The sequence below is a fragment of the Sturnus vulgaris genome, chromosome Z (assembly GCF_052056855.1).
Source record: "Sturnus vulgaris isolate bStuVul1 chromosome Z, bStuVul1.hap1, whole genome shotgun sequence".
Lineage (NCBI taxonomy): Eukaryota > Metazoa > Chordata > Aves > Passeriformes > Sturnidae > Sturnus > Sturnus vulgaris.
Genome location: NC_142283.1, coordinates 70960702 through 70985897, shown reverse-complemented (window position 1 = coordinate 70985897; position 25196 = coordinate 70960702). Strand labels below are relative to the sequence as shown.

Sequence of the window (25196 nt, the reverse complement as noted above, 5' to 3'; positions counted from 1 at the left end):
AATATTGTTTAGGACTCATGGAGTAAGATTTGGAAAGAATGCTCGGTTACCAAAGTTCCTCTAAGTACTGGCAGAATACTCTCCTCCCCCTAACCTGACATGGTACTTTATTGGGTGAAGGAATTTTTCAAATATTGAAATTGGAATAAAAGTAAAATGATAAATATACAGTTCTTGCTGACCACAGCATTTATTTTTAATTGGAAACTGAAGGAAGCAATGACTTTACACATTAAGAAGTGATTATGTAAGAAAGATCATCTTATTCCACCTTCCAGAGTTTGCACCTTTACAAAATGATTAATGGGTGTGCTGTGCAATTCCAAAAGCACCAGGAAGAAAAGAGAAGTGTTTTTTGGAGAAGGTGATGACTGGATTTTTATCCCCATGATAAAAATAATTACTGTAATTAGAAACATCTTAACTGTCTGCAAACTTTTTGTAATGCTCTAATTACAATGTGTCCTTGTAGACAGGGTAAACAGTTTTACTCTGAAATTTCTTCCCCAGCTTCTGTCACTCTTCCTACAAACTACTGATTTTGATACAACTTTCATGGAGGAAAGAAGAACATATGCCAGCTTCTCCATTTGATACCCTGTTAATCCAGTCAGGGTTTTTTGATAATAGGTGTGCAGTTAATACAAATCAGCACTGTAGAACTAAACCGTAAATTTACAAAACAGATTGCACCATGTGTTTTGTTGAACACTGTGTCTGTCAGAGTGCTTTTATGATATTGAAGAAGCATGTATTCGTCGCACTGTGATTTTATTTTCCAGGGTAGATTAGTGGCCAGTCTGGGTCGCAAGTGTCAGGGATTGTGTGTGCCTCTCATGTAAGGAAACAAATCTATTCTATTTTGCAGCTGCTCTTTCCACGTGTCTCTGCAAAGCAGTATGAAATACTTCCACAGCGAAGTCGACATCCCTCTTAGTAATGCACATAGGAGGCTTAATTCTGAATGTCTGAGGAGAGAGAACAAAAAGAAAAATAAATTGTATGGAAAGGATATGGTTTCAAGCAGCCTAACTGGGTCAGCAGTCCCACCCCAAAAAAGTGAGGCGAAAAGGAGAACAGCAGTGCAGCACTGAGGCTTATGATAAATGCACTCTGAAGTGGAGCAATTTTGAACTTGACTGCACTGAATTGCATCTGACTCATGACCCCCTCTTGATAACCTAACTGCCTCCACAAAAGACCTAAGTAGAGTAGGTCGTGTCTGCAGCTCTGTTACTGCAGACGGAGACAGAGTAAAATCTCAGATGGATTTGTACAAAGAAAGAACAGAGACAGATGTATTTTCCTTTCTTGCAGTTCTACCACAGGGAAAAGTAGTATCTGCTGAGAGTGGTGGTCTCTTGCATTGTGTCAGCCGATTTGCTGTTTTATTATAGGCTGGTTTTAAAGGCTTTTAAGAGAATACATTATGAATGAATCACTAAATAGTATATTGTAGTTAGGGTGCTATAGCTGGAAAGCATGTTGATCAGGAAGTGTTATATGTACAGCTACACTTGTCAAAAACATAGGCTCTTAAATCGGAATATTCAATCTATGTTTCCAAAAGTATTTTATCTTCCTTGAGAATCTTAAATTTTGGATTTTTCTGGCATCACAGGACTTAATACAGGAAGAGTGGAATAATGGGCTTTCCCACCCACAGCCCCAGCTGAAGCAAACACTCACAGATAAACAGACCTCTGATCAAAAAGAATGAGATTTTACTGCACTGAGCTTCAGCTTGTTACCTGCCTCCTGGTCTGTGACTTAGGGAATAACTGATTAGGTGACAGACACAGTGTTTGATTTATTTTAGCTACCCTCCATCCATCTCACATGGAAGCTGTCTCCTCTGTGTCAGAGGGCTTCACTGACTGGACCAGCCCTGAGGCAATTCTCTGTCATTAACTGAGTGCTGCAGGGAGCTGATGCAGTGTTCTGGCTACAGCATGTAATGTAATCCTCAGCTGCTGTGGGCTGATGGCCTTCACATCCAGTTCTCTCTTTTGTGCTGTTGCTGAACTTGCTGTCAACACCTTTTTTTTTTTCCCTTTTAATTACCATAGAATTAGAACATCACCAGCTCCCCAGACTCAAAGAACTACTAGTTTTGTAGTGATGCATCAGGTGATAACCTAAACTGTGCAAAGACTTGGTCCTGAGTATTGCTGAATTCTTCTAAATTGCATAGATTGTAGTACCTTGGTTTTCTAGGTGAAGTTGTCTCTCTAAAGGAAAACTGCAAGCTTTGAGCTGGTTCAGAATATTTGAAAATAATCAAATAGTTCCTGCCCAGTTTTAAAATAAGCAAGATTAAACAGAGATAGCTGCTAAGAGTATACATTTTCTAGTTTATTTACTCAACTAAATTAATTTAACTTAAGGGAAGTGGGGATGTAGTTCACAGGGATAGAAAGTAAGCTTTCTTTATAACCAGAAGTTCAGTACCTGACTGTAGAGCCCTCCTCTGCCAATGAGAACACCCATGTCTTTACAGTCTTCCCAGATCTGATTGATTTCTTCAACTGGAAGAGGGCGTCGACTGTCCTAAGGAAAGGAAATACTAAACTTAACTTAGATATTCTAAATTTGTTCTGTTACAAAGATGTATGTTCCAGTATCTCAAATAAATCCCACCTCTAGCTGAAAATGTTAGCTGCATAACTTACCTGCTGTCATGAGTCTGTGCAGTTAAGATGCATGTCACTGTTTACTCAAAGCTTGTGAAATAGCTGAATGATGGAATGTTCTGGCTCGTTTTTAGCCAGAGCCATGTTTTCCCACTTCACTATCTGCTTTTTAACAGGAAATATTTCTGTAATTTCAACTGAAATAAAATGTGATAAAACTTTCAATGGCACTGTAATTGAACTAAGAAGTCACTAACCTTATCTGTCACCATTTCTACTCCAATCATAAGTCCCTTGCCACGGACATCTCCAACAATCTCAAATTTATCCCGTAGTTTAGCCAACTCCAGCAGCATGTATGTTCCCACATCCTCACTGTTTTTTTGTAGACCGTCTTCTTCAATAGCCTGGTTAAAATGAGGTACCATGACAGTCTTGCAGGAAAAGCTTTCAACACATTCTGTTAATCCCCATTGAACTTGACACTATACCTTCACTACCTCAGTGCTCACATTTTCCTTCCCTTAAAATCCTCTTAGCAGCATCAGAATACCATTGTACATAATACTTTGATGTTTCTGCAGCACTTCACATTTTTCTTAAAACTTAAATTTAATCCAGTAATTCCTGCTCACATGTACTCGTAACTGGAAAATACCTAACCAGAAGGATTATTTTCAAAATCTTACCAGAATATTTTAATTTTCTTCAGTATCATGAGAAAAATATAATTTGACAAGACTTAATTGTGTGTGCTAGGCAGGGAACAGCTTGAGTTCTATATTATATTAGCAACAACATGTTTTTTAATAGCAACCTTCATTCTTTACACTGTCCTCCTTAATCAGAGTTCTTATTTACAGGCATATATTGGCACCTACACACAAACCATTAGGTGAACTTAGCATCTGCATTTAGAAAAACTGCATTTAAAAAATAATTACAGAAGATAAAGTGGTTGTTTCTACTTTCCTCTTTCTTTTTTGCTTTCAATTCCATTTTATTCTTCCTGACTCTAACAATCTCCTTGGAATTATTTCAGAGCCAGGCTCCAAGTTATTTCAGAGTTGAAAAAGCCCAAAACACGGGTCCTTTATACAATCATCCATCTTATTAATAGCTTAAACCCCACAGACCACTCAGGAAAGTAACATGAATAGAAATAGTGTCTGCTGTAATGAAGTGAGCTTCAGGAATTAATGTTCTGTGCATAATCAAGACAAATTAAATAGTGACCTACTACCCACTGACTGATCTTCTACTGGATAATAAGTGAAATGTTGCACATTTTTCTGTTCTATTTTTCATGAAGTAATTTTTTTTCCAAAAGGATTTTTGACATTAGGTATTTGTAACTGTCTGGCCATTAAGGTTTTTTTAATCATAACATAAAAGCCTTAAGTTTAAAAAAATTTCCTAAGCATGTGTGCCAGAAAATAGATTTACTTTAGCTGTGGATTTGTATAGTGCTATGAAAGAATTAGCTAAAGCTTTTGAGAAAATACTCTTCTACAATTTTTTAACAAATAAAGAACTCAAGGGAGGTAAAGATGGTTCTGAAGTCATAATTATAGGGCTCCTACTCTTTCTGGAGATCTGAAAATTTTTGCAATTACCTAAACAGGACTTTTTTTCCTGTGCATGGGGCACACTGGCCATGCATGTATACATGCATATGTTTATGCATTTTACTTAGTTATCTAAAAAATTGCCCACGTAGAAATGTATGCATGCAATTCTTATCTTTTGATACAAAGAACCTGAGGTATAGGTAAGTTTATGTCATGTTCTCCCTACGTCAAGAACCGCAGCTCCAACTACACAGGCCAAAGGGTTTCCTCCAAATGTATTAAAGTGAAGGTTTTGAGCCAAGGAACTTGCAATCTCTAAAAGAAAAAGAACAACACTGGTTACTCCTTCAGTTCATAGAATCACAGAATTATAGAATCACAAAATGGTTTGGGTTGGAAGTGACTTTAAAGATCATCCAGTTCCAACCCCCTCTGCCATGGGCAGGGACAACTTCCATCAGAGCAGGTTGCTCAGAGCTCCATCCAACCTGGCCTTGAGCACTGCCAGGGATGGGGCATCCACAGCTTCTCTGAGCAACCTGTACCAGTGCCTCATAACCTCACAGTAAAGATTTCTTTTCCTCATGTTTAATCTAATCCTAATCTCTTGCAGTTTAAAGCCATTCCTCCTTGTTACTTCTTGTTACTCTTGTAAAAAGTCTCTCTCCATTTTTCTTACACTGGAAGGCCACAATAGGTCATCCCAAAGCCTTCTTCAGGCTGAACAATCCCAATTCTCTCACCCTTTCCTCTTAGGAGAGGTGCTCTGCCCCTCTGATCATCTTGGTGGCCTCCTCTGCCTTGTTTGGTAACTGTACTTAATTGCTTTAAACATTGTTACTGTAACAACAATTACATTTGCTGTGGTTCAACTCTGATTCTACAGGAGACAACACAGTAAGATTTCCTGAAAGCAGTCTGTGCAAAATATGAGTATTTCCAAAAACTGTAATGCCTAGCAGGTGCCAAAACAAAACTTTTAAAAGTCATGCTTCTAACATACGCTCTCACCTGCCATCTACAGATTTTCCTCACTAGACTGAGCCAGCCATTTTACTCACAGTGTATTTATCAGTAAAACAGTGAATTCAGTGAGGATTTCTAGGTTTTTTTACCAGCCCATCAAACCACTCAGAAGTTCATTCCTGCTTCAGTTGCAGAACTAAACCCATTTAAATACAGCTCTGTCCTGATACAGCACATGAGATGGAAGAAGTGAAGCAATGAGGATCCAATTCTTTTGTCAAAAGATGGATTGAGATAAAGTTCATAAGTTTAAAGTTTATAAGTTTAAAGGTTGTAAGTTTAAAGTTTATAAGCATTCAGCTTTTTAAACACACATCTCTCTGATTTAGTATTATATTTTGCAATTACTTCATTCCATGTCATAATGGAACACAACACTTATACCTTTTGTTGTAACAACAGCTGCCATTGGGAAGCCATTACCAATTCCTTTTGCCAAAGTAACGATGTCAGGGACTACACCATGTGTTTGAAACCCCCAGAAATGGCTGCCTGTCCGTCCAAATCCTGTCTGTACCTTTCAAAGGAAAAATTCAGAGAAACACTCATCACTTTCTCACACTTTATGATATATTTTCTTATCTTTCTATTGTTATTGATTTGCATTAAACAGCAATTCCATCTGGAGTCAACTTGTATTAGGACCCTTATTCAGATGATTCTACACAAAATGCTACTTGTTGTAATTGGGTTTTTCTTTCATATGATAACATGTCATAATGTCTTAGGCCTGGTGAGATGCACAAATAAGATGCAGCTTTCATTTCAAAGTGGAGAGGAAATATAAAAGCATTTGAAGCATTTCATACTATTTTAATATTGTTTTAGCTAAAAAAAAAATTCTACTTCTAAAACATATTTGCAGAGGTAGAGAATCAACTCTCTTCTGTATTCTGTGTTTGCCAACTCATAAAAGGAAGGGTTACTTTGACAAATTGTCCATCACAAGTAGCATTCGCTGCATATTTGTGTAAGTTTACTGCTTCCAGAAGGTAAGGATTGAAGTCTGCTACAAATATTACCAAAATGACAATTAAGGCAGTAAAAACTGGGAGACTCCTATGCTTGGAAAAATGCAGTTTAACACCGTGTTAAACTTAAGCTATGAAGTGCATTGCTTTTCACTTAGATTATTTCCAGGCTTCCCTTGGATTATTTTATGATAACTTTCAGAGGTGCCCTAGTCTAGAATTCTTAGGTAAAAAAATCTGACTCACTTCATCTGAAATGCAAAGGCCCCCTCTTTCCCTTATAAGCTGATAAGCTTCCTTTAAGAAATTTCTTGGGTACTGAACAGCTCCATTAACACCCTGCCAAGAGAAAAACACAATGTTTTCAGGAACAAACAAGAAAACAGGAGTTCTACTTGAAAAAAGCCCAGCAGCCCTCATGTAACAGCAGGACTGCTGTTTAAAGCTTCTGGCTCCAGCAATGAAACCACTTCAGAAAACTCCTGCTCAGGTCCCGCATTCCCATTCCACAGTGCTACCTGCTCATCCATTAGTTGTGTGGCATGAACGTTTGTGAGGCCATGATCATTGTAAGACCAAGTCAAGTAACAATAAACTGGCAAAACAAGAACTCTGAAAGTCTACACACAGCAAAACCCAGACACTGTTTGCTGATGAAGTTGACCAGGGAGTTCATATTCCCTCTGTGGTTAATTTGTTTGGAACTTTGCCTCCTCAACGTCTTTTCACCTTGATAGTTTGTATTTGCACTGGAAATTCAATTCTACTCTACACCTGGACCAGAACAGTTTTTTAGACTTCAGTGCTTAAAAAGCAGAAAAACCAGAGAACTGCTCCACTTTTCCCTTATAGTCACAGTTCCCACATTGTTTCTCTTGCCTGGGATAAGCTCTCCATTTTTTCTATTGAAGAACCACATATAAAGCAATTGTGAATGTCGGGTGAAACATTAGGACAATGAATCCTGTGGCCATCAGTTGCTGGACAGCTGTTAAAAATACAGTGGACAACATGACTAAAAGAGGGAGAAGGAGGGTTGAGTTAAAAGTTACAGAAATAGTAATGAAAATTGAAACCATAGCATGCATCACACTATTTAATGTGTATATTTAATCATGATTCTCTGTTTAATTTCAAGGGGAAAATTCTAGTTCCATTGAAGTCAGTGACAAAAGCTGAAATTTGAAGGCAGTGCATCCAATCTTTCAAACATTTAAGGTGTTCAAAGCATTAAAAAAACATAGTAAGAATCAGCAAACATCAATGTTCAGGTTGTAGCTAAAGAGTATCAGATCTGAGTATTTCACACTACTTGTGCTAGCACAACTGAGAAATGGCAAACTACCTACTTGCATTGGTTCAGCAATAAATCCAGCTACTGCCTTGGGCACTGAGGTATTCAGAGTATCTTTGAACTGTTCAATGTACTGGTCTTTTGCAAGACATGAACCTGTTTACGGGGAAACAGTTTGAAAGGAATTTACTTAATATGACACAAAACTATCTTCAAAACATGAAACTATGCATCTAAACAACAAGTGTTATATGACTGTGTGGTAAATATCACCTCCCAAATGAACAGTAGAAAGCTAAACACTAAAGGAGAGAGCCTCTTCTCTTAGACCATGTGTACTCCATGGTTAGTGCAGGTAGGAGGATTCTGGAGAATACAGTCTGTCCTTAAATAAAGAACAGAGCAATTAGTATGGCTCATGCTGCCATTCACTAGGGACAGCAAAGCTAAAAACAAAACATTCTGTTATGTGTGCATATGAATTAAAATAATAAAAAGTGCTTATTGAAGCAGTAGAAAAACTGATTGGAATTGTTGTTAGCTGCAGAGCAGTAGAGGAGATTTCACACTGTGTTGTGTATGGAACATTTTGCCCCATGTAGGACCTCTGCCTATTGCTAGCTGCAGGTTGTCCTTACTTTGTCTTACTCCACTATAAAAGCTGGAAAGCTGTCAGCAAAAAAGACCATCAACACTTCTGTTCTTCCAGATGTGCTGAAGTGATTCCATAGCTTCCAGAGCTGATCATGAGAAATGCTGGAAACAAATACTGGGATTTCAAGAAAAAATCTGAGAATGTGGTGTCACCTGTCCAAGTTTTTCCCATTGGGCTGCAGGGTCCTGAGATTCTCTGCAATATTTTTATTTGATTGGCCTCGCAAAACCTAACCAGACATCTACGTTGCTTGAGAAGGTAACTATAACCTATTTTCACAGCCTTCTAGCATTTTGTAATACAAAAACCAAATTTTTGTCATGGACTAACCTTCAGTACAGCTGCATTTTCGAACAGTTTGCACTGGAGAATCTCTACAATGGCTGCCTCCCCATGGACCACGAAAAACATCTGGTAACATTGTCTGTCAGACATAAGAGAAATATCTACAGATTTGATGACACCTTTCTGAAAGATCTTTTGATCTAATGACTAGTGAGAAAACAGAAAAACAGCTGTTAGAGTCAAGGGGCAAATACAGTTCAAGGAACTTGTCTGAAGAACACTTGGGAGTAACACCAAATAACCAAGACAGTTTTTGGAACCAAAGAGTTTAGACTGTTCCAGCAATAGTCACTCAGCTGATACTTTATTCCTTTTTTTTTTGTTTTTAGTCAGGATATTGATTATCTAAAGGTAATGCCAGTATTTTAAGAGTTACTGGTGGCATTTCTGAAGTATAAACAAAATCTGCAAAATAGAGTGAGCCAGGCTGATCTAATAGAGACAACTCCAGCTTTCTAATCCTTGCTGCTGATGAAATACCACATGAGTTTAGGCCGCTCACTGAGACAGGTTGGGAAGGTGTAAATGAGCCTTTCTATGGTTAATAATGTGGCTGAGCTGTCATCTGCAACTACTGGAGTCACCAAAAATGGTTTCCAGACAGAAAGTTACTCCAATCTGCTCAAGGGCAGGGACATAACATATTGCCATTTAACCTCAGTGGATCTCCTTAACAGATATGTCTCCTGTCTTGCTGAAATAGCATTCCTATTCATTATACTGAAGGATCTGCTCCAGACTGTCATAAAGCAGCTTTGCACAGATCTACCAAAACCAACTTGAAAAAAGGGGTTCAGAACATTGCTTTGCTCCTTACACAGACTCCCATGCAAGCATCAAGAATGCCTAAAGAGCTGCAAATCATGGATCACTCATGTTATGGCTGTCCTAACTCAAAATTAGCCTACGGAACTATACATAGAAGAAAGGGGACTCTGGCTCGTGTTGGATTTACACAGCAGAAACTGCTACACTACATTAGTGACCATAAAGCGCCTGAGGACAGAAAACATAGCAATTGCTGAAATATTCAAATAAACTGTTTGTTACCCAGATTAGTTAAAAAAAAAATAAAAATCTCACAGTTGTACAGCCAAAGCCATTGGCAACACCATGCTTATAAGGAGTCAGAGATGTCAAACCCAGCGTGTAAGGGCTGCCTCCGTGGTATCCTCCTCTGTTCAAACAAAGCAGATCAACATCACTCATTTCCAAGAAGCGTCTGGAGCAATGTCAGTTCTGAGAAGGCATGCTTCTGAGATACAAATTGTTGGGACAAATGTGCATTGTTGTACTGAAACAAAGAAGATTCCTACCGCCATTTTTCACTCTGCCTTTTGATTCTGACTGCAATTCCAAATATAAAAACTGTGAAGAAATGTTTGCAAGGAGATGAGTGCAATCATTGGAACCAATAATAATTCAGACAGTGCCTCATGAAATTCTGCTGTAACACCTGATCCCTACAGAGCAAACATCTCTGTCTTTTGAATCTTAGAAACAGCTGCTGCATCTAACAAATGCTGCCAATCATTAAACTAGATGGTGGTTTGCTGTCAGTTTTATACACAAATCAAAATTGGTTAGTGAGAATACACAAGCAAGATAGGTACCCAATGTTCTGTTGAACACAGTAACAAAAAAATACAGCTTTTCATTAACACGGCATTTATTCTAATATTTGAGGTCCCCTGGGCTGCACAGTAAAGTAGCTGTTTATGCTGGTGTTTACAGTGCACTGGTGTGCAGCCCAGCTCCATCCCTGTCATTAAGCCAGAAGAGCTGTTTGTGTACCTGTGCAGTGAACTGTGGTTCAGGGCTCTCATAGAAAAGCAAAGCAGGGAAGCAAACAAAACAAAAATCAGCTCCCAGGCAGAGCAGCTCCGTGTTGAGGTTCACTGCACTGCTGTTCCAGAGGCACCTTTGCACCCCTCACCAACAGGCACTGCCAAAGGGCAATGAAGGAAGAATGAAGCAGTTGCTCCATCTTGCTCTGGCCATGAACAGAAGTCTACCAAAGCACACCCTGAACATAGACATCAGACCATTTTCTAGGTAACACAAGCAAAATTTGCAGGTTGCATTTTTATTGCAAACTAGTCCTAACATACTGGAAAATTCAGCTCCTGGATTACTCCTCTTGTCAAATAAAGTAATTTTATAACATTCTCCTCTTCAGACCTGGGGTGAAAGAGTTCCCAGTTATTTCTCATTTTTAGGCATGTAGAGAGTGATTCCATACACAGAGGAGTTTTGTGAAACTCTGTTGGCATTACCTGAGACAGATGATGTCGAAGTTACGAGTGTGTAGCCTTGCCATGAACATAGCTAAATCATTGGCTTCTGACCCACTGTTAGTGAGATAAACCACCTGTGGGAGAACACTTGGGATCAGTACAGCACAAAAACACCTCCTTCTTCTTCGGCATCAGACCGTGCCCCTTAATAACTCATGAACTCTAGCCCAGCACTGCCACAAGGCAACCTCACCACGATAAAATTAATGTTGTCCTTATGCTATAGATGAGAACAAATATCCAGCGGATGTACTCTGGGAGGATACAGAAAAATCTCAAAGAGTTTCAGGTTACAGGTTTTCCTAAGGTGGATTTCTGATTGAAAGAAATTAAAGTGTTGGGTCAAACTAAGCAGGATATTAAATTTTTTTTTAAACTCTCCTTCTACCTTTAACATTGCAATAGCTTCACACTCTTCTGCTAGCTCATTTCATGTTACCACCAATTTATTTTACCTGAAAACAAAATCTATTTCATTTCACTGAAACATGACATTTTTGTGGTTTATCTAATTTAAATTTTGGTAAACATTTACACATACTACACAAAATACTGTCAAACAATTTTCACTGTGGATTTTCACAAGATCAAGAAAATTAACGCAGGCTACATGTAAGAATAGCAAACATCTTCTTTGTTCCTTTTAAGGAATTTTTAAGCCAGCAATGCCTCTTCACAGTGACAAGTGAAGGGAGAAAACAAACAGAACAGAAATTGGGGATATTATGCTTGTCTTCAGCTAGGTCTAAAGAAAAGGCTCTGAGGGCCCTCATGCTCTTGAACAGTATTCCCCATCCAGATTTTCTCTCTAGAGATATCATGGCTCTCGATTATTTAATAAATACTCCTTATAAACAGACAACCACTTCACCAGCCCCTGCTCCTGTCAGAAGCAATTTACCTTCAGTGGTTCTGGAAAAAGAGAAGTTAGCTTTTCAGCATACTCATGGATTGCTGGGTACATGTAGATATTGGTGGTATGCCACAGGCGAGCCAGCTGCTTCTGCGTAGCCATAGTTACCTTCCTGCATGTATCGAGGGAGAGACAAAGGCACTGAATTCCACACAGACTCCTCACTCATACATGCACATACCTCTGTGCTATTCATTCTGCAAACGCAGATGCTGCACCACCGTGTGCCAGATGGAGCAACAAGGAGACCAAATTAACAAATTCCTCAAAATGTAGCAGAAATTGAACTAACTGTGACACACGACAATTCAGTAAATTATATTCTGGTTTTAGGCTCACAGTGCTGCAGATTAATGAAGCACAAAACAAACACAGGTGTCTCTTCCCGTATTTTATACCATGAATCAAAAAGCAGCATGCTTACGGGTGGCAGTGTCCAACACTGACAGTGACAATCCCAGCGAAGAGATCAAGGTATCTTCGTCCTTCATGATCAAACAACCACTGCATATGTCCCTGGTGCAGCAGCAATGGCTTCTTGTAATACGTTCTCAGTGAAGGCACAATATGTTGTTCACGGATCTTCTGCACGCGTTCATAAGGATAGGACTGAGTGGAATAAAACAGTCAGAATCCATCTGTGCCTTCTAAAGACCCAGACTCATGGAGTTGTTGTGGAGCACACAGATTACACAGCTGTCTACAGGATTAAGATCGTAACATATTCTGATACACAGAAGGCTGTTCTGCAAACCTCTGAAACTCAGCTTTTTGAAATAAGGCTGCTGTTCTGCACATACCTCTTTCCTAAATGTTTTAAAACTACAGATTTGTGACACAGATACATCTACAGGTTGTATCCTGGATGTAGCAGTTGAGTTGTGCCCAAAGAAGCAAATTTTATAATAATATTTAGCGGATGACCCTATCACTCAAACCCAGTAATGAAGCTTTATTTAAATTCAGTGTAGTATGCATGACTTACTTCATATTTTTCAGGTACAAAATCACAAGGAGGCATTTTTGCTTGTGTGGAGACAGAACTTTTCCATTTCTGCTGCCTAAAGGCAACTGTAAAATAGTAAAAGAATTACGAAACGCTTGGTGAACTACACACCTGAAAGATTTGCTCAATAAGGTTGCTCAGGGAGCATATGAGCTACAGTCACAGAAAGCTTTGGAGGTTTTTTTTTTTGTCTGAGAAGTTTTCTGTGGGGAAAAGTCAGTAACAGGCAGAATACATGTAATTTTAAAAGAAAAGCATTTATGTCTCATCTATTAAAACTCAAGTTTTCAGTTTCACATGGACTTCTATTTCGACAGAAGAATAATTTTAATTTTAAAAATGAAAACTGTTTCTAATACAAGATCTTATCTGGAAGCAGTGGGTGCATGCTCTACAGTCAGGTGCTCCCAGGGAGCAGGGCAGAGGCCCAACAGACCTGAGCGAGGTGGGCAGAGCAGGGTTCACAGAAAATGCCCTGCACAAACAGAGCTGGGTCAGGTCCAGGGTCCACCCAGGGAGCCCAGGCAGGAGCAGGGCTGGACACAAGGCTGTAGCAGAAGTCCAAGGTCCATCCAGGACCAGAGCTAGGGCTGGGGCTGTGGCAAGGCTCATGGCTCAGCTGAGGCAGGGGCTGAAGGCTCAGGGCTCCCGGGCAAAGGGTACAGCCCTGATGTCAGGGCACCCAAGCTGTACTTAGGGCCCTGACAACTCCAGCTGTCATCTTCCATCCTTGCTCCAAAATCCTGGGAACATCACACAATCCTGCCTTTCATTTAACTGCAGATGCAATTCAGCAGGTATCAGAAAGAGCTACCTGATTGCCCAGGGAGGTTGTGGAGTCTCCCTCACTGGAGATGTTCCAGAACTGTCACGACACAATCCTGTGCCCTGTGCTCTGGGATGGCCCTGCTTGAGCAGGGAGGTCGGACCAGATGTCCCAGTGTGAGACCTTCTAGCCCGACCCATTCTGTGATTCTTTGAGGAGTTATTTCAAAAGACTATTTCTGCACTCAGAACACTATCTCCTGAGAGTTACACATTTGTTTTTAAGAGCCTAAGGTTTTAACGAATTTCTAAAACACATGTGAAATGTAAACGATTGAAGAATAAAGTTTCCTGAAATTAATTACACACAATGTCACTTCCCTTGCAACCACTTAGAATACAGAATCTACAAGAGTCCGGTCAAAAAAATGTAGTTGAAAACCCATGCGTTCGGGAAGTTGGAAAGAGTTCCAAGGGATTTGCAGCTGCGCCGAGGGCGCTTTACCCCGCGCTGCTCCGCACGGCGCTGCGGTCGCTCCCGAACCCGCACGGAGCGGGCCCAGGGACCCCGGCCAGCCCAGCCCCGGCAGCCCCTCGGAACCGCGCTCCCCGCTGTCCCCGCCGCTGTCCCCGCTGTCCCCGCCGCTCCCCCTGCCACCCCCGCCGCTCCCTCACCGCCGCCGAGCCTCCGCAGCCGCCCCGCCATGTCCGCCCGCCCCGGGCAGCACCGCCCCGACACGTGCACACAGCTGGCCGTGCCCTGCTGCCATCCCCTGCCCTGCCCCGGTGTCACCCGGTGCCGTGCCCTGCTGCCATCCCCTGCCCTGCCCCGGTGTCACCCGGTGCCGTGCCCTGCTGCCATCCTCTGCCCTGCCCTGCTGCCATCCCCTGCCCTGCCCCTGTTTTCATGCCGTGCTGTCTCTCCAGTGTCATCCCGAGCTGCTCCTCTGGTGTCATGGCGCGATGTCACCCTGTGCTGTCCCATGCCGAGTCTTCTGATACCGTTTGTCTGTGAGCCCTTCAGAGGGCCCTCGACAGGCTGGGAAGACGGTCAGAGAGCTGTCTGAAATCCAACACAGGCAAATGAAGGGTCCTGCACCTGGGGAAGAAGAACCCTGGGTACCAGCACAGGCTGGGGCCCAACCTGCTGGAAAGCAGCTCTGTGGAGGAGCTGGGGGTCCTGGTGGACAACAAGCTGTCCATGAGCCAGCAGTGCCCCTGTGGCCAGGAGGGCCAACAGAATCTTGGGATGCCTCAGGAAGAGCAGTGCCAGAAGGTCAAGGGAGATGATCCTGACCTGCTGCTCAGCTCTAGTGAGGTCTCACCTGGAGTCTGTGCTCGGTTCTGGTCTCTGGAGCAGAGCAGAGATATGGAGCTCCTGGAATGAGTCCAACAGAGAGCTACAAAAGTGATGAAGGGACTGGAGCATCTCTATTATGAGTAAAGGCTGAGAGAATCGATCCTGTTCAGCCTCGAGAAGGGATAACAGAGAGGGGACCTCATCAGTGTCTGTCAGTGTCTGCAGAGAGGGGTCAGAGGATGGACCAGGCTCTGCTCGGGGTGCTGGGCAGCAGGACAAGAGACAACAGGCAGAAAATGATGCACAGGAAATTCGACCTGAACATGAGAAAAAACTTCTTTACTGTGTGGGTGATTGTGCAGTGGAAGAGATTTCCCTCTGTCTCCCTCATTGAAGATACTCAAGAACTGTCTGGATGCAGTGCTCTGCTGTGTACTCTGGGATGATGCTGCATGAGCAGGGATTTTGGACCAGATGACCCACTGTGGCGCCTTCCAGCCTGACCCAGCATGTGATTCTGTGAATTGTGTTAATACATCTTGGTGGATGAGGACAAGGTGACAGATATGCTGAGAGGGATAACTGATGACCCTTTATTGCCTTGTTTTGGTTCTGTTTTGTCAGTGAAGAGGTGTAGCACAACCTCCTACAAGGATGGGAGGAGTGGGAAGCTTTCCTCCATTACCTGCCATCAGCCAAGCCCCAGGCAGACATGCCCTCAGTCCCCCACCAGTGGGACTGGGAGAGGAAGGGCATGGCAAAAGCTGGAAAACTCAAGGGTTGAGATAGAAAGAGTTTGATAGAAAAAGCAAAAGCCACAAACACAAGCAAAGCAAAAGGAATTAATTCACCATATCCCATGGTCAAGTAGGAGTTCAGCCATCTCCAGGAGAGCAGGGCCTGTCACCTGTAATGGTGACTCAGAAAGACTAATGCCATTGTTCCAAATGTCCTGTCTTTACTCAGTACTTCACACTGAGCATGATGCCACATGGTCTGGAATATCCCTTTGGTCAGCTGGGGTCGCCTATCCCAGCTGTGTCTCCTCCCAGCCTTCCATGCACCCAGAAAAGCCCTTGGGTCTGCATAAGCTCTGCTAAAAAAACGTTTCATATTATCATCACTGTGCTCAGCACAAAGCCAAAACACAGCCCCATCCACACCAGCTACTGTGGAGAATCAGTTCTTTGTTCTCTGCCCTGGCCAAAACCAGCACATCCTTGTAATACTTAAGAATCAAGGTGGCATTTCCTGGAATGGAAATTAGCACACAGTTTAACTAGACACAGTTGCCACTGAGAGGTATTTCACAGTGCTTTTGATAACCCTGCCTGCTCCCAAGGAGAAGGCTGACCACAGGTATCCTGTGGGGCTGCCCCAGTTTTGCAGGAAAACTGCTCAATGTTGGTGCAAAGGGTCAGAGATTTGTACTCTCTAGTAACCAGGGCAGTGCTTACACGCCTTAGGACTCTCCCAACACTCAACCTTTCTTGATCAAACTTTACCTTTGCTCAACAAAGCAAATTTCAATTGAATTGAATTCAATTCAATTGAATTTCAATGATAAATATAATTTAAATCAACATAAAGAGCCATAAAAAAGAAACATGTAAGTTGTGACCTGGTATGTGAGCCATCTTTGTTACCTTCAATTGCTCAGTGGACCAGAATTAGTTAAATATCTATTATGGACCTTTCCCCATGGAAGACAGCAGGATCCTGTCCTACAAAGTGTCTTGGATGCCTGGATTATCCTTTTTCTTGCTATACATTATATAGTAGAAGTGTTGCATATCATGAAAAAAAACCCAGAATTTGGGAATTTTATTCACGAACTTTTATTAAACTGAAATGCGAACACCATTGCAAAGAGATTTTACAATGACAAAAGATCAAAAATTCATCAGAAAGCTACAGACTTCATAACAATATTGATCTTACAAGTGAAAACACTAACAGATTTTAGTAAAGCCAGCATTTTCAATATTAAGGACTTAAAAAATGTATTTGAAAGCATTTTCCATTAGATACACTTAGAAACAATGAATAATTCCTGAGCAACTACTTTTATACCAGTATTCTCCAAACAATGTACATACTACATATGAAATCGAATTCTTACAATTTGTTGGATTTTAGAAATTTTCAAAAAAATTTGGATCTGGTTCACAGAATAATTGTGCTTAAAGTCATTCTGTTGCTACAGTAATGACTGCAATAACCTCTCATGTTCCACATTGCAAACAAATTCTGAAACTGTAGTGGGTAACATGCATAGCTTGTATTGCAAAGCTACCAATGAAATGGTTTATGGTAGATGGAAATAAGTTTGCTCTAAATATTGGGTCATCTCTTTCTCTGCTGAAAATATACTGTTTATTCTGGATATTATTCAGAAGGTGCAATTTTTGTTTCTTTTAAGAGACTGCTGGCACAATTAAAGGCAAGGGAGTTCCAGAGACTTTTACCCTCACTTAACACCACATCAGAATTTTGAACAAATATAATTAGTTAATGACTGCTAACATGTTTTTTTCTGGGCTGTACTTTTCTTAACAGTGTCCTCAGTATTGCTATATCTTACACAATGACTAAAACATACACAAAACACAACAAAAACATTTCAGAAGCCAAGATAATGCTGAGTATCTCTGAGCAATGTAACACATATATAGGAACTGATGGTTATATTATATCAGATGAACTGTTTTTGTAGTCAGAATAAAAAAAAATTACTTTCCAAAATGAAAAATAACACTAAAGCAGCCCAGGAGCTCTTTCTAAGTATAGCTGAGCAGTAATTTCCTCTCTCTTTTGGAATGAAAGACAAAGGGATGAGAATAAAGAGTAGTCTACAGCATTATGAATATTAAAAAATATGACAACAAAACCATCAGTATAGTTCTGCCTGTAGAAAAATCTGCCTTTTTCTAGACATGTATAGCTTTCCATCCTACTGAAGGGATATTTGCTACAAGTGACTTGTACAATGATTTTCAGCATCCTTTAAAAGTTCTGCTCAGTGCTACAAGTCTCTAAAACTAACCATTGCAGGAACTGAAATGAAATCTTTCAACGTTTATTGATGTCAAAATGAGGTGAAGGTACTCAGCAGCTCACAAAAATAGATCCAAAAGCAGCATTGTTAAAAAAATAGTTAAATAATGTCAAGATCCAAGACAAGCAGCCTCACCGAGTAGAAAAGGACAATAAATCTTCCAAAAAGAGGAATATATATAAAAACTCTTTTTTATATCTAACTGCTCTTTGCACCAACATCTTGAGTATAAGATCAGCTTTTAGCATATCAGCACTCTAAGAGGTCACAACTAATACAGATATTTTTCCTAACTACTTCCAACAGATAATAGTGCCTCTTAAAAATGTAACATTGAAGAGATATATTTTAAACCTAACTTGGTAATTTTCAGAATTTTTACCAAGGTAGAGACTTTGCGACTAAGGAAAATATTAACAGATACATTGTCACAGGTACAAACTGAAACAATGCCCAGAAATGCCAAGAGACTGCTTAGAAATATCCCCAAAGTATTTTTTTCTCTTGGAGCTTCTAGGTCATTGCATTATATACACTAAATAAAAACAAAAACAAAACCAAAAAACAACGCTTAGGAATAGTAGATGTATGTGTGAGACAATGTAAATGGATAAATTAATCTGACCTGTATATCACCTGTGTGAAAAACGGAAGGTTGTCAATAAAAGCACTGTGGCACACTTCACTTCTCTTGATTTTTTTCCCTTAGGAATGTAGAAAATGCAATGTCAGTTCAGATACTGAGCCTGACTTTTCAAGTTTTGTTTTTGCCAGGGACCAATGTCAGATATGGGGAAGAAAAATCCCCATAAACAGTAGAAAATGAATGACCACTTCTCATGTATACGAATTTTTCTGCTTATACTTAACAGCTGATCCACAGTAGCCGATTTCAGCATTTTGCCAACTCTTTAGCATTTCATAAGGCTTTACTGCTTTTGTGGACTATATCAGGCAGCTGTGCACATTCCCACTTTTGGTATAAAAGTATTTTCTTCTCTTCCCTTTTTTCCCTCCTCACTAATTCATTTATCACTCCTCTCAGTTCTGCTAGTGCTCATTTTTTACCATCTATTCTTACATTTGATTCTTTCCCTTCCATTTTCTCTTCTTCCTCCCTCTTCTCAGCTGTAGTCAAACTGCATTTTCCCCCTCATCCTCTACCATGTACCATCCCATAGTGACTGTACTCCTTTTCCATTCTGTCACATGCAGCAACCTCGTCCCTCTTCCTGTCACTTAGTGGTGGACTTGGCAGGACTGGGTTAACATTTGGGCTCTATCACCTTGCAGGTCTTTTCCAATCTAAACTGTTCTATTCTTCTATGATACTTAAGTTCTTTATATCCCCATATATTGTGTATTTAGGCATCCATTTATCTTTATTTTTCTGCTTGACACACGCCAGAAAAATGAAGAAAATCCCTGATTTGTTTCAAAATGGTTTTCAAGGCTGGGCCACAAGGTTATTCAAATTATTATAATTCAGTCCATCTTTCCACACCCACAGGAACTGGAGCCTGATTTTAGTGTGATGGTTGGAGATAATTGAGAGCAGGGCTTTCCATTTTTACTCTAATTTAGAGACAGAATTGAAAGGTTTACTTCCTAGGAACTCAGTTGAAAACATGTAATTCTAAACAGCAACTAATGATAAATTCAGTTCCATAGCTGAGATCCAGAATGAGAGTGCCTCTGGAAAACTGGTTCAATCAAGTCCTAGTGACCTGGGAATACAAATAGTGACAAAAAACTTCAGGTCAGGAATGGGACTGATGCTTGACTGCCTATCTGGGCACCAAGGACATATTCCTTCAAAATGGAATTTTCTTTAGTTTTTGCTTTTTTCCCCCCATATTAAAACATTTAATTTTACTACACATCTCAAATATTCCATGCTTATACTACCACTGCAACCCAGATGATGATTCCATCACCGGAAATTTACACACAAAGCAAAATGCTTTTTCCTGCTTGCCTTTTAAAGGGAACAAAAAAAAAAAAAAAAATTGAGGTAGCAATTATTTGAGAATGTGATGCCTGATCTCATGACACTTTTTTCACTTCATTTGTCTTTATGGCTTTGTAGAAGATGTCTGATGTCTATCAACTGGCTTACATGCCTTCAGTTTCTTTGCACAACACCTTCAGATGGTTTATAGTTACCATGAAATTACAAAATACATTTACAGGTTTCATGATGTAAACCCCACATAGACAATGCTTCAGAGAGCACAAAATAATTCTGCTTATTCATTTTGAACACCTGCTGCTAATACACTTTGGATACTTGAATGACATTTAAAGCAGCTGTCTATTTTTCAGCCATTTAAACATAGACACACAGATATACTACAGAATTCACTGTTTTGACATAAATCATCATTACACATTTGTTTGAAAGCTTGTTCCATAAATACATATATCCTCTTACTAATATATCAGGTTAATTCACTGCATTTTAATTCAATAATCTTTGTAGTTACATAGTATCATCAAGACCAAACTTAAACCTCATCATATGTAATACTGAGTTTTGTGACCACGTGCCAATTCATTAGTTTGTATTTCTTTTAAAGTCTGAAATATTACAGAGAAATACTAAAATTGTACATCAAACAGGTCTCTGCTAAAAAAAAATCTAGTAAAGAAATTCATGATAATGAATCATATTTGCCAATACTGAAGAAAAAACGTTAATAAAATTAGTCTGAGTCAGAAGGAAAGGTAATTAAATAAAATTAAATTTTAGGAATTTCATAAAACTAATTATGTAGAAGAGTCTTTATGCTACCTTTTAGGGCTTTTATGTTATTACAAAGTAGTTCACACTATAAATGACACGTGGATAACTTTGACATTGAAAACATTATTCACATTCTTGAAATAATTATTCCAAGTGAGAAATTTGACTAATGATGCAAGAGCTAGAGGGCTGATCTCTGTTCCTAGGGTAAATTCTGTCCATCCCTCTGGATATCAAAGGAGGTGTCAAGAGTGTTTTTCCTCATTGATGTGTCATAATTTTACATTGATTGACTCTGTAGAACTGCTGCAAAAACTCATGTACTTCCTAATGAAAAGCTTAAAGAACTGCCAGCAAAAATATTGTTACAAACAGAAAACATTAAGTATTTGAACATTCAAAGGACCAAACTCTTAGCTGAAGGTTACTTTGATTTTACAGAACACTAGGTTGTTTGTTTTCTAATGTACTTTCAGATGTTTAAGGTCACTTTCAGAAGCTCTGCCACTGAGAGCAAGAAGGTGTTTTGGAAAATATAAGCAAATCCAAGGGAAAATTAATCTATCTGCACATTTGTTCAGCTTCAAGAATTAAATATATTTATGAAAATGCATTCAAATTTCATTTAGCTAGTAAATCCCCAAAAACTTCAAAGCAGCAAGTAAATGCCCCTCTTCCACTGTGGGTGAGTTTCCCTTTTTACAGAGAGCCATGATGATTTTGCATATTGAGACATTCATTAGCAAAGGTGGGAGATGCTCAACACCACACGGAGTAATTTAGGCTACAACTATTTCGCAGTTTCAGTATTCATTTATGACAAAGCAGAGAAAGTCCTTGAATCTCTGTGTGGATTATTGGAGGCACACATGCCTACAGCTAGGCAGGATGAATCATACACTTAAAATCTGCTAACTGTTGTGTCTGTTTGCTTCAGGTGAAAAGTAACTTCAGGTAAAAAGATATGGCAGGAACAGCTTGTTGCTGTTGTACATCTGGGTAGGCACCTGTGTTCTAACCTAAGAAATCTCCTCTGTAAGGAACATCTTTAGGCTCTAGGCTTGATGAGATACTACAGTTTCTGTGCATCACTAGATACATCCCAGAAGGCCTGTAGCAGCATATCTTTATGCACATCATTGGGTGCAGGAACCAACACAGTGTTTACAATCTGTGTAAGGAAAGAAGAATGTGTCTGATCTTACTAGCTGTCAGATTCGGTCAGAAAACTGAAAGGTAAATAAAACACTGTCAGACACAGTGTGTTACCAGCTTACACACTTCCACACACACTGGTTTATTCATAACTCAAGAGCTCATTTCCAGTACTTCTAACATCTCTAGAAATTTGTAAGGTACACTACAAACAAAAATTGTTCTGTTGACTATAACTGAATAGAGGTTTATAGCTGATAGCTGTAGTAGCCCCTTCATGTCTTCACATGTTAAATAAGTGTTTGAATTAGGAATCTAGGATACCTTCCCACGCCTTCAGCAGAGCATCCAGACTGCTCTGATCAGTTCCTGAAAGTGGGCAGTCGCCTGTGTAGGGGACAGGCTCTAAATCTAGTGCCACCCTAATGCTACAGTCTACACTAAACTAGTATGTTTATAGACACACAGATAATTAGTTAAGTTCTAATGTTCTGCCTGTGCAAAGGCAAGGCAGCTCTACTAATCTGTGCTTTAGCAGTCCCATGGCTTTGAAGATAAAGGGTGAGAATCTGATTCACCAAATTAGATGTGGCCTTCTGGGACCTTCAAAATCTGAAATTCTCTTTTGTTTGGCTCTGCAGCAGGGCTGATATGAGAGGAAGGCTCACTCAGCATGTAAAGTCATAAGAATATAGAGAAAAGTAAAGCTGTTCAGGAAGAAGACTAACAAAAGAGAGCTCATCTATCAAATACACTCTCCTTTGCAGGTACAGGATCATTCCCGCACCTTAACTTTCCAGTTTCCCCTGAAGCTGGAGATGCTGGCTAAATACTTGGCCCACTTCTAATCAGCTATCACACAGTCACACTTTTCTGGAGTAAATTAAACTTTTGTTTCAAGAAGGAAGGACCACAACAACTTTGCAGGCACTACAGTATCATTTTGATTCTGTCTTCATGTCTTAGATGGGATATAATGGATCCTCACTGCTCCCACTGCTGTTTTGGGGACACATGACCAGCCCAAGTACATGGACTCGTCTCCTCATTCCCACTGCTTTTCAGTGGAGGTCTGACTCAGACCTTGGAGGCTGGGTTCCAAAACTGATGTTCATAAATTCATTGTGAAAAATCTGACTTCAAACTTTCCTTCCAGGCTCAGAGAATAGTGCAGAATACAGGAGAACCTCATTTCATTTACAATTGGCGTCAGAGTACAAATTCAATGGGAAAGAACTTTGGCTCTGGAAACGTAAATTCTATTTTAATTATATAATTACAGGTAGTAAAAAACCTGTGAAACAAATAATTTACAATTCAAATAGTAATATATCTGTAATATATTAGAAATATAGTCTAAAAATGCCTCCATGTTCTTAATTAGTATAAAGTTTAATTTTATGCTTTGTATAGAAATTATATCTTTACTTGTTACTGCCTCAGCAGAAGGAAAGAGAAAAGGTTCCTAGGTACCTAAATAGCATTGGGAAATTAAAAAATATTTTCTTTTGCTCTTTTTTTGGTAATAGAAAAATAGCCTTTAAAAATAGATAGTTAAACATATGGGCTTATATTAAAGTAAAATTGTATATTATATACAGTAAGGCAGTATATCATATATTATCCTGCTTTCTTTTTAATTTTGGTTTGTTTGGACTAGGATATGAATGGGATGCAGTCTTCTGTCACATTGAAACAAAGTAAAAATATATTTAGAAGAATTTGTTATTTTACTGCAATTTGTAGAATATATTCTCTTTTATATGTGATTTGTCATGTACAAGAGCTCCTTTTTCTCAAGGATTGAGAAAAAAAATAAAGACAACTTAATCTAGTGTCAGAATGCATGCAGAAGACAACACATTGTAGGTAAGAATACTGTTGTGCAATGATTTATGTAATGTAGGAACTGCTCAGATCACTATGGTTTGCTGACTGACCCATAACAATTTTCATCTTTGTTGGATCCGTGGTATTTCCTCAGGCTTCATCGACCAGCAGAAGTTTTGCAGAACTGAATAATTATTTTACAGTGCATTTTTCACAATAGAAAAGATCCATGTCCTCATTTCACTGTGTCAGAAATGTGTGCTAATGATCCAGGATTTACGCCCACGACTATTACCTCAACTCACAGATTATTTTATTACCTGTACAACACACATTGGAGACTAGGCTTTTGGAAGCTAGACTTTTTTAAAGAACTGTTTGCTATGTGATTTTATTTTACTGTGTGTAACTACTGAGTATGTGCTGTACTAAAAGGTTATTTAAAGGAGGGCATAAAGGAAGATGGGTCCATGTAGTCTGATCCACTGGTGTCCCCTCTGGAGTCGCTTGGAGCTGTTGTGCTGTAGCCCGTACTCTTCTCAGCTTGACTTTCCTGAGGGTTCTGAGATGTTTCTGCTACAGGTTCTTGTGATACAGGTGTGTTCTGGGTACGCTGATCTGGCAATAATACTAAAATGTGATGGTCCACAACTGTTGAGACCTTGGTATATTCTTTGCTGGTTCCTGGAACAGTGCTTTTTTTGGTCTTTCCACTATTTTCTTTATGTTTCAGTAATAGTGTTGGCTCCTCATCTTGTCTGACTTTATGAACTTCTACATAGTCCATTAGTTTAGGATTCAGGAAAGGTGACTTGTCATTTTGTTGGTTTTGTCTGACCTGCACTGTGGTTTGGTCAGGTTTGGAATACTCCATCTCACTTATCTTTTCCATGTCATCATACACAGTTTCAGCAATAGGATACAGCGACTGACGATTTTCTTCATTTCCCACCAAAACTGGTGAAGTGTTCACATTTGTGGTGTTCAGTGTTATCCTGAATGCCTCCACAGTGCTATGGTAGGCAAACATAGCAGCCTGATTACCAGGTAACTGAGCTGCCAGCCATGTGCACGACTTTGTACTCTCACTGTTACAAGGGAGCATTTTCTGTTCTGAGGCTGCACACTGAGTTTCCCAGCTCCCTTTTCCTCCTTTCTTTTCTTTAGCTCTTACATCTTGTGTTTGAAGAGTAGATGGAAGGCCACGGGATTCCCTGCACTTCACAGGGAGGAGAGAAGGGCTATCACAGCTTCCTCGGCCTGAGTCACTGTCTGTTTCCTTGAGTATAATTTTTGTGTTTTTACTGGGAGTGTCATGACTTGGCATGAGTTGCTGATCCTCACTGTCCTCTACCTCCAGATATTCTATCAGTAGCTCCTCGCAGTCTGATGTTGGAGGGAAACCATGGCAACCAAGAGCACTCAGTAATTCTTCAGATTTTCCTGTCTGAAGGTACAATAAGGAGGTTGTATTTTTTCATTGTCAACCTTAGGGATTATATGAACAATCTACACATTTGATATAGAAACACTTTGATAGTTATATTGCTAGACCTAAATCTGATTTCTACTGCTGCAGAAAATATTGAAAGAAGAAATGAAAAATTCCTGAGTTTCTTCGGTGGGGAGAC

At 39.8% G+C, this 25196-nt stretch overlaps 2 protein-coding genes across 18 annotated transcripts in view; both read right to left on the bottom strand.

The window, feature by feature from the left end:
- Window positions 1-166: 166 nt before the first annotated feature.
- AGXT2 (alanine--glyoxylate aminotransferase 2) lies at window positions 167-14204 on the bottom strand. 4 transcript variants are annotated; one of them, XM_014875453.2, is made up of 14 exons: window positions 14152-14204; window positions 12691-12776; window positions 12130-12314; window positions 11694-11817; window positions 10772-10866; window positions 9579-9672; window positions 8481-8574; window positions 7551-7651; window positions 6448-6540; window positions 5615-5747; window positions 4431-4519; window positions 2891-3040; window positions 2452-2550; window positions 167-968 (listed from the first exon to the last, which is right to left on the bottom strand). In XM_014875453.2, exons 1-14 carry the CDS (start codon window positions 14180-14182, stop codon window positions 858-860), a joined length of 1485 nt encoding a protein of 494 aa, XP_014730939.1. In that variant the 5' UTR covers window positions 14183-14204; the 3' UTR covers window positions 167-857. The 4 variants fall into 4 exon arrangements, with proteins under 4 accessions (XP_014730939.1, XP_088012569.1, XP_088012571.1 ...); XM_088156443.1 differs by lacking the exon at window positions 14152-14204 and adding an exon at window positions 13526-13544; XM_088156445.1 differs by lacking the exon at window positions 12691-12776 and having other exon boundaries at window positions 14152-14185.
- A 2386-nt stretch (window positions 14205-16590) lies between these two features.
- Window positions 16591-25196, bottom strand: part of PRLR (prolactin receptor) — a 153239-nt gene continuing 144633 nt past the window's right edge. For all 14 annotated transcript variants that reach the window (XM_088155901.1, XM_088155903.1, XM_088155902.1 and 11 more), the window contains one exon: window positions 16591-25012. In XM_088155901.1, the coding sequence (XP_088012027.1) occupies window positions 24002-25012 (1011 nt within the window). In that variant the 3' untranslated portion in view covers window positions 16591-24001. The remainder of the gene's footprint in view (window positions 25013-25196) is intronic.

Bases quoted from the DNA above. Each gene is read 5' to 3' on its own strand.
- AGXT2 (XM_014875453.2), bottom strand. From the start codon at position 14,182: ATGGCGGGGCGGCTGCGGAGGCTCGGCGGCG. The intron at 12,315-12,690 runs GTAAGTCATGCA...TATTCCACTCAG, and splicing joins TTGTACCTGAAAAATATGAA to TCCTATCCTTATGAACGCGT. The intron at 8,575-9,578 runs GTGAGATTTTTA...TATGTCTGACAG, and splicing joins ATGGCTTTGGCTGTACAACT to ACAATGTTACCAGATGTTTT.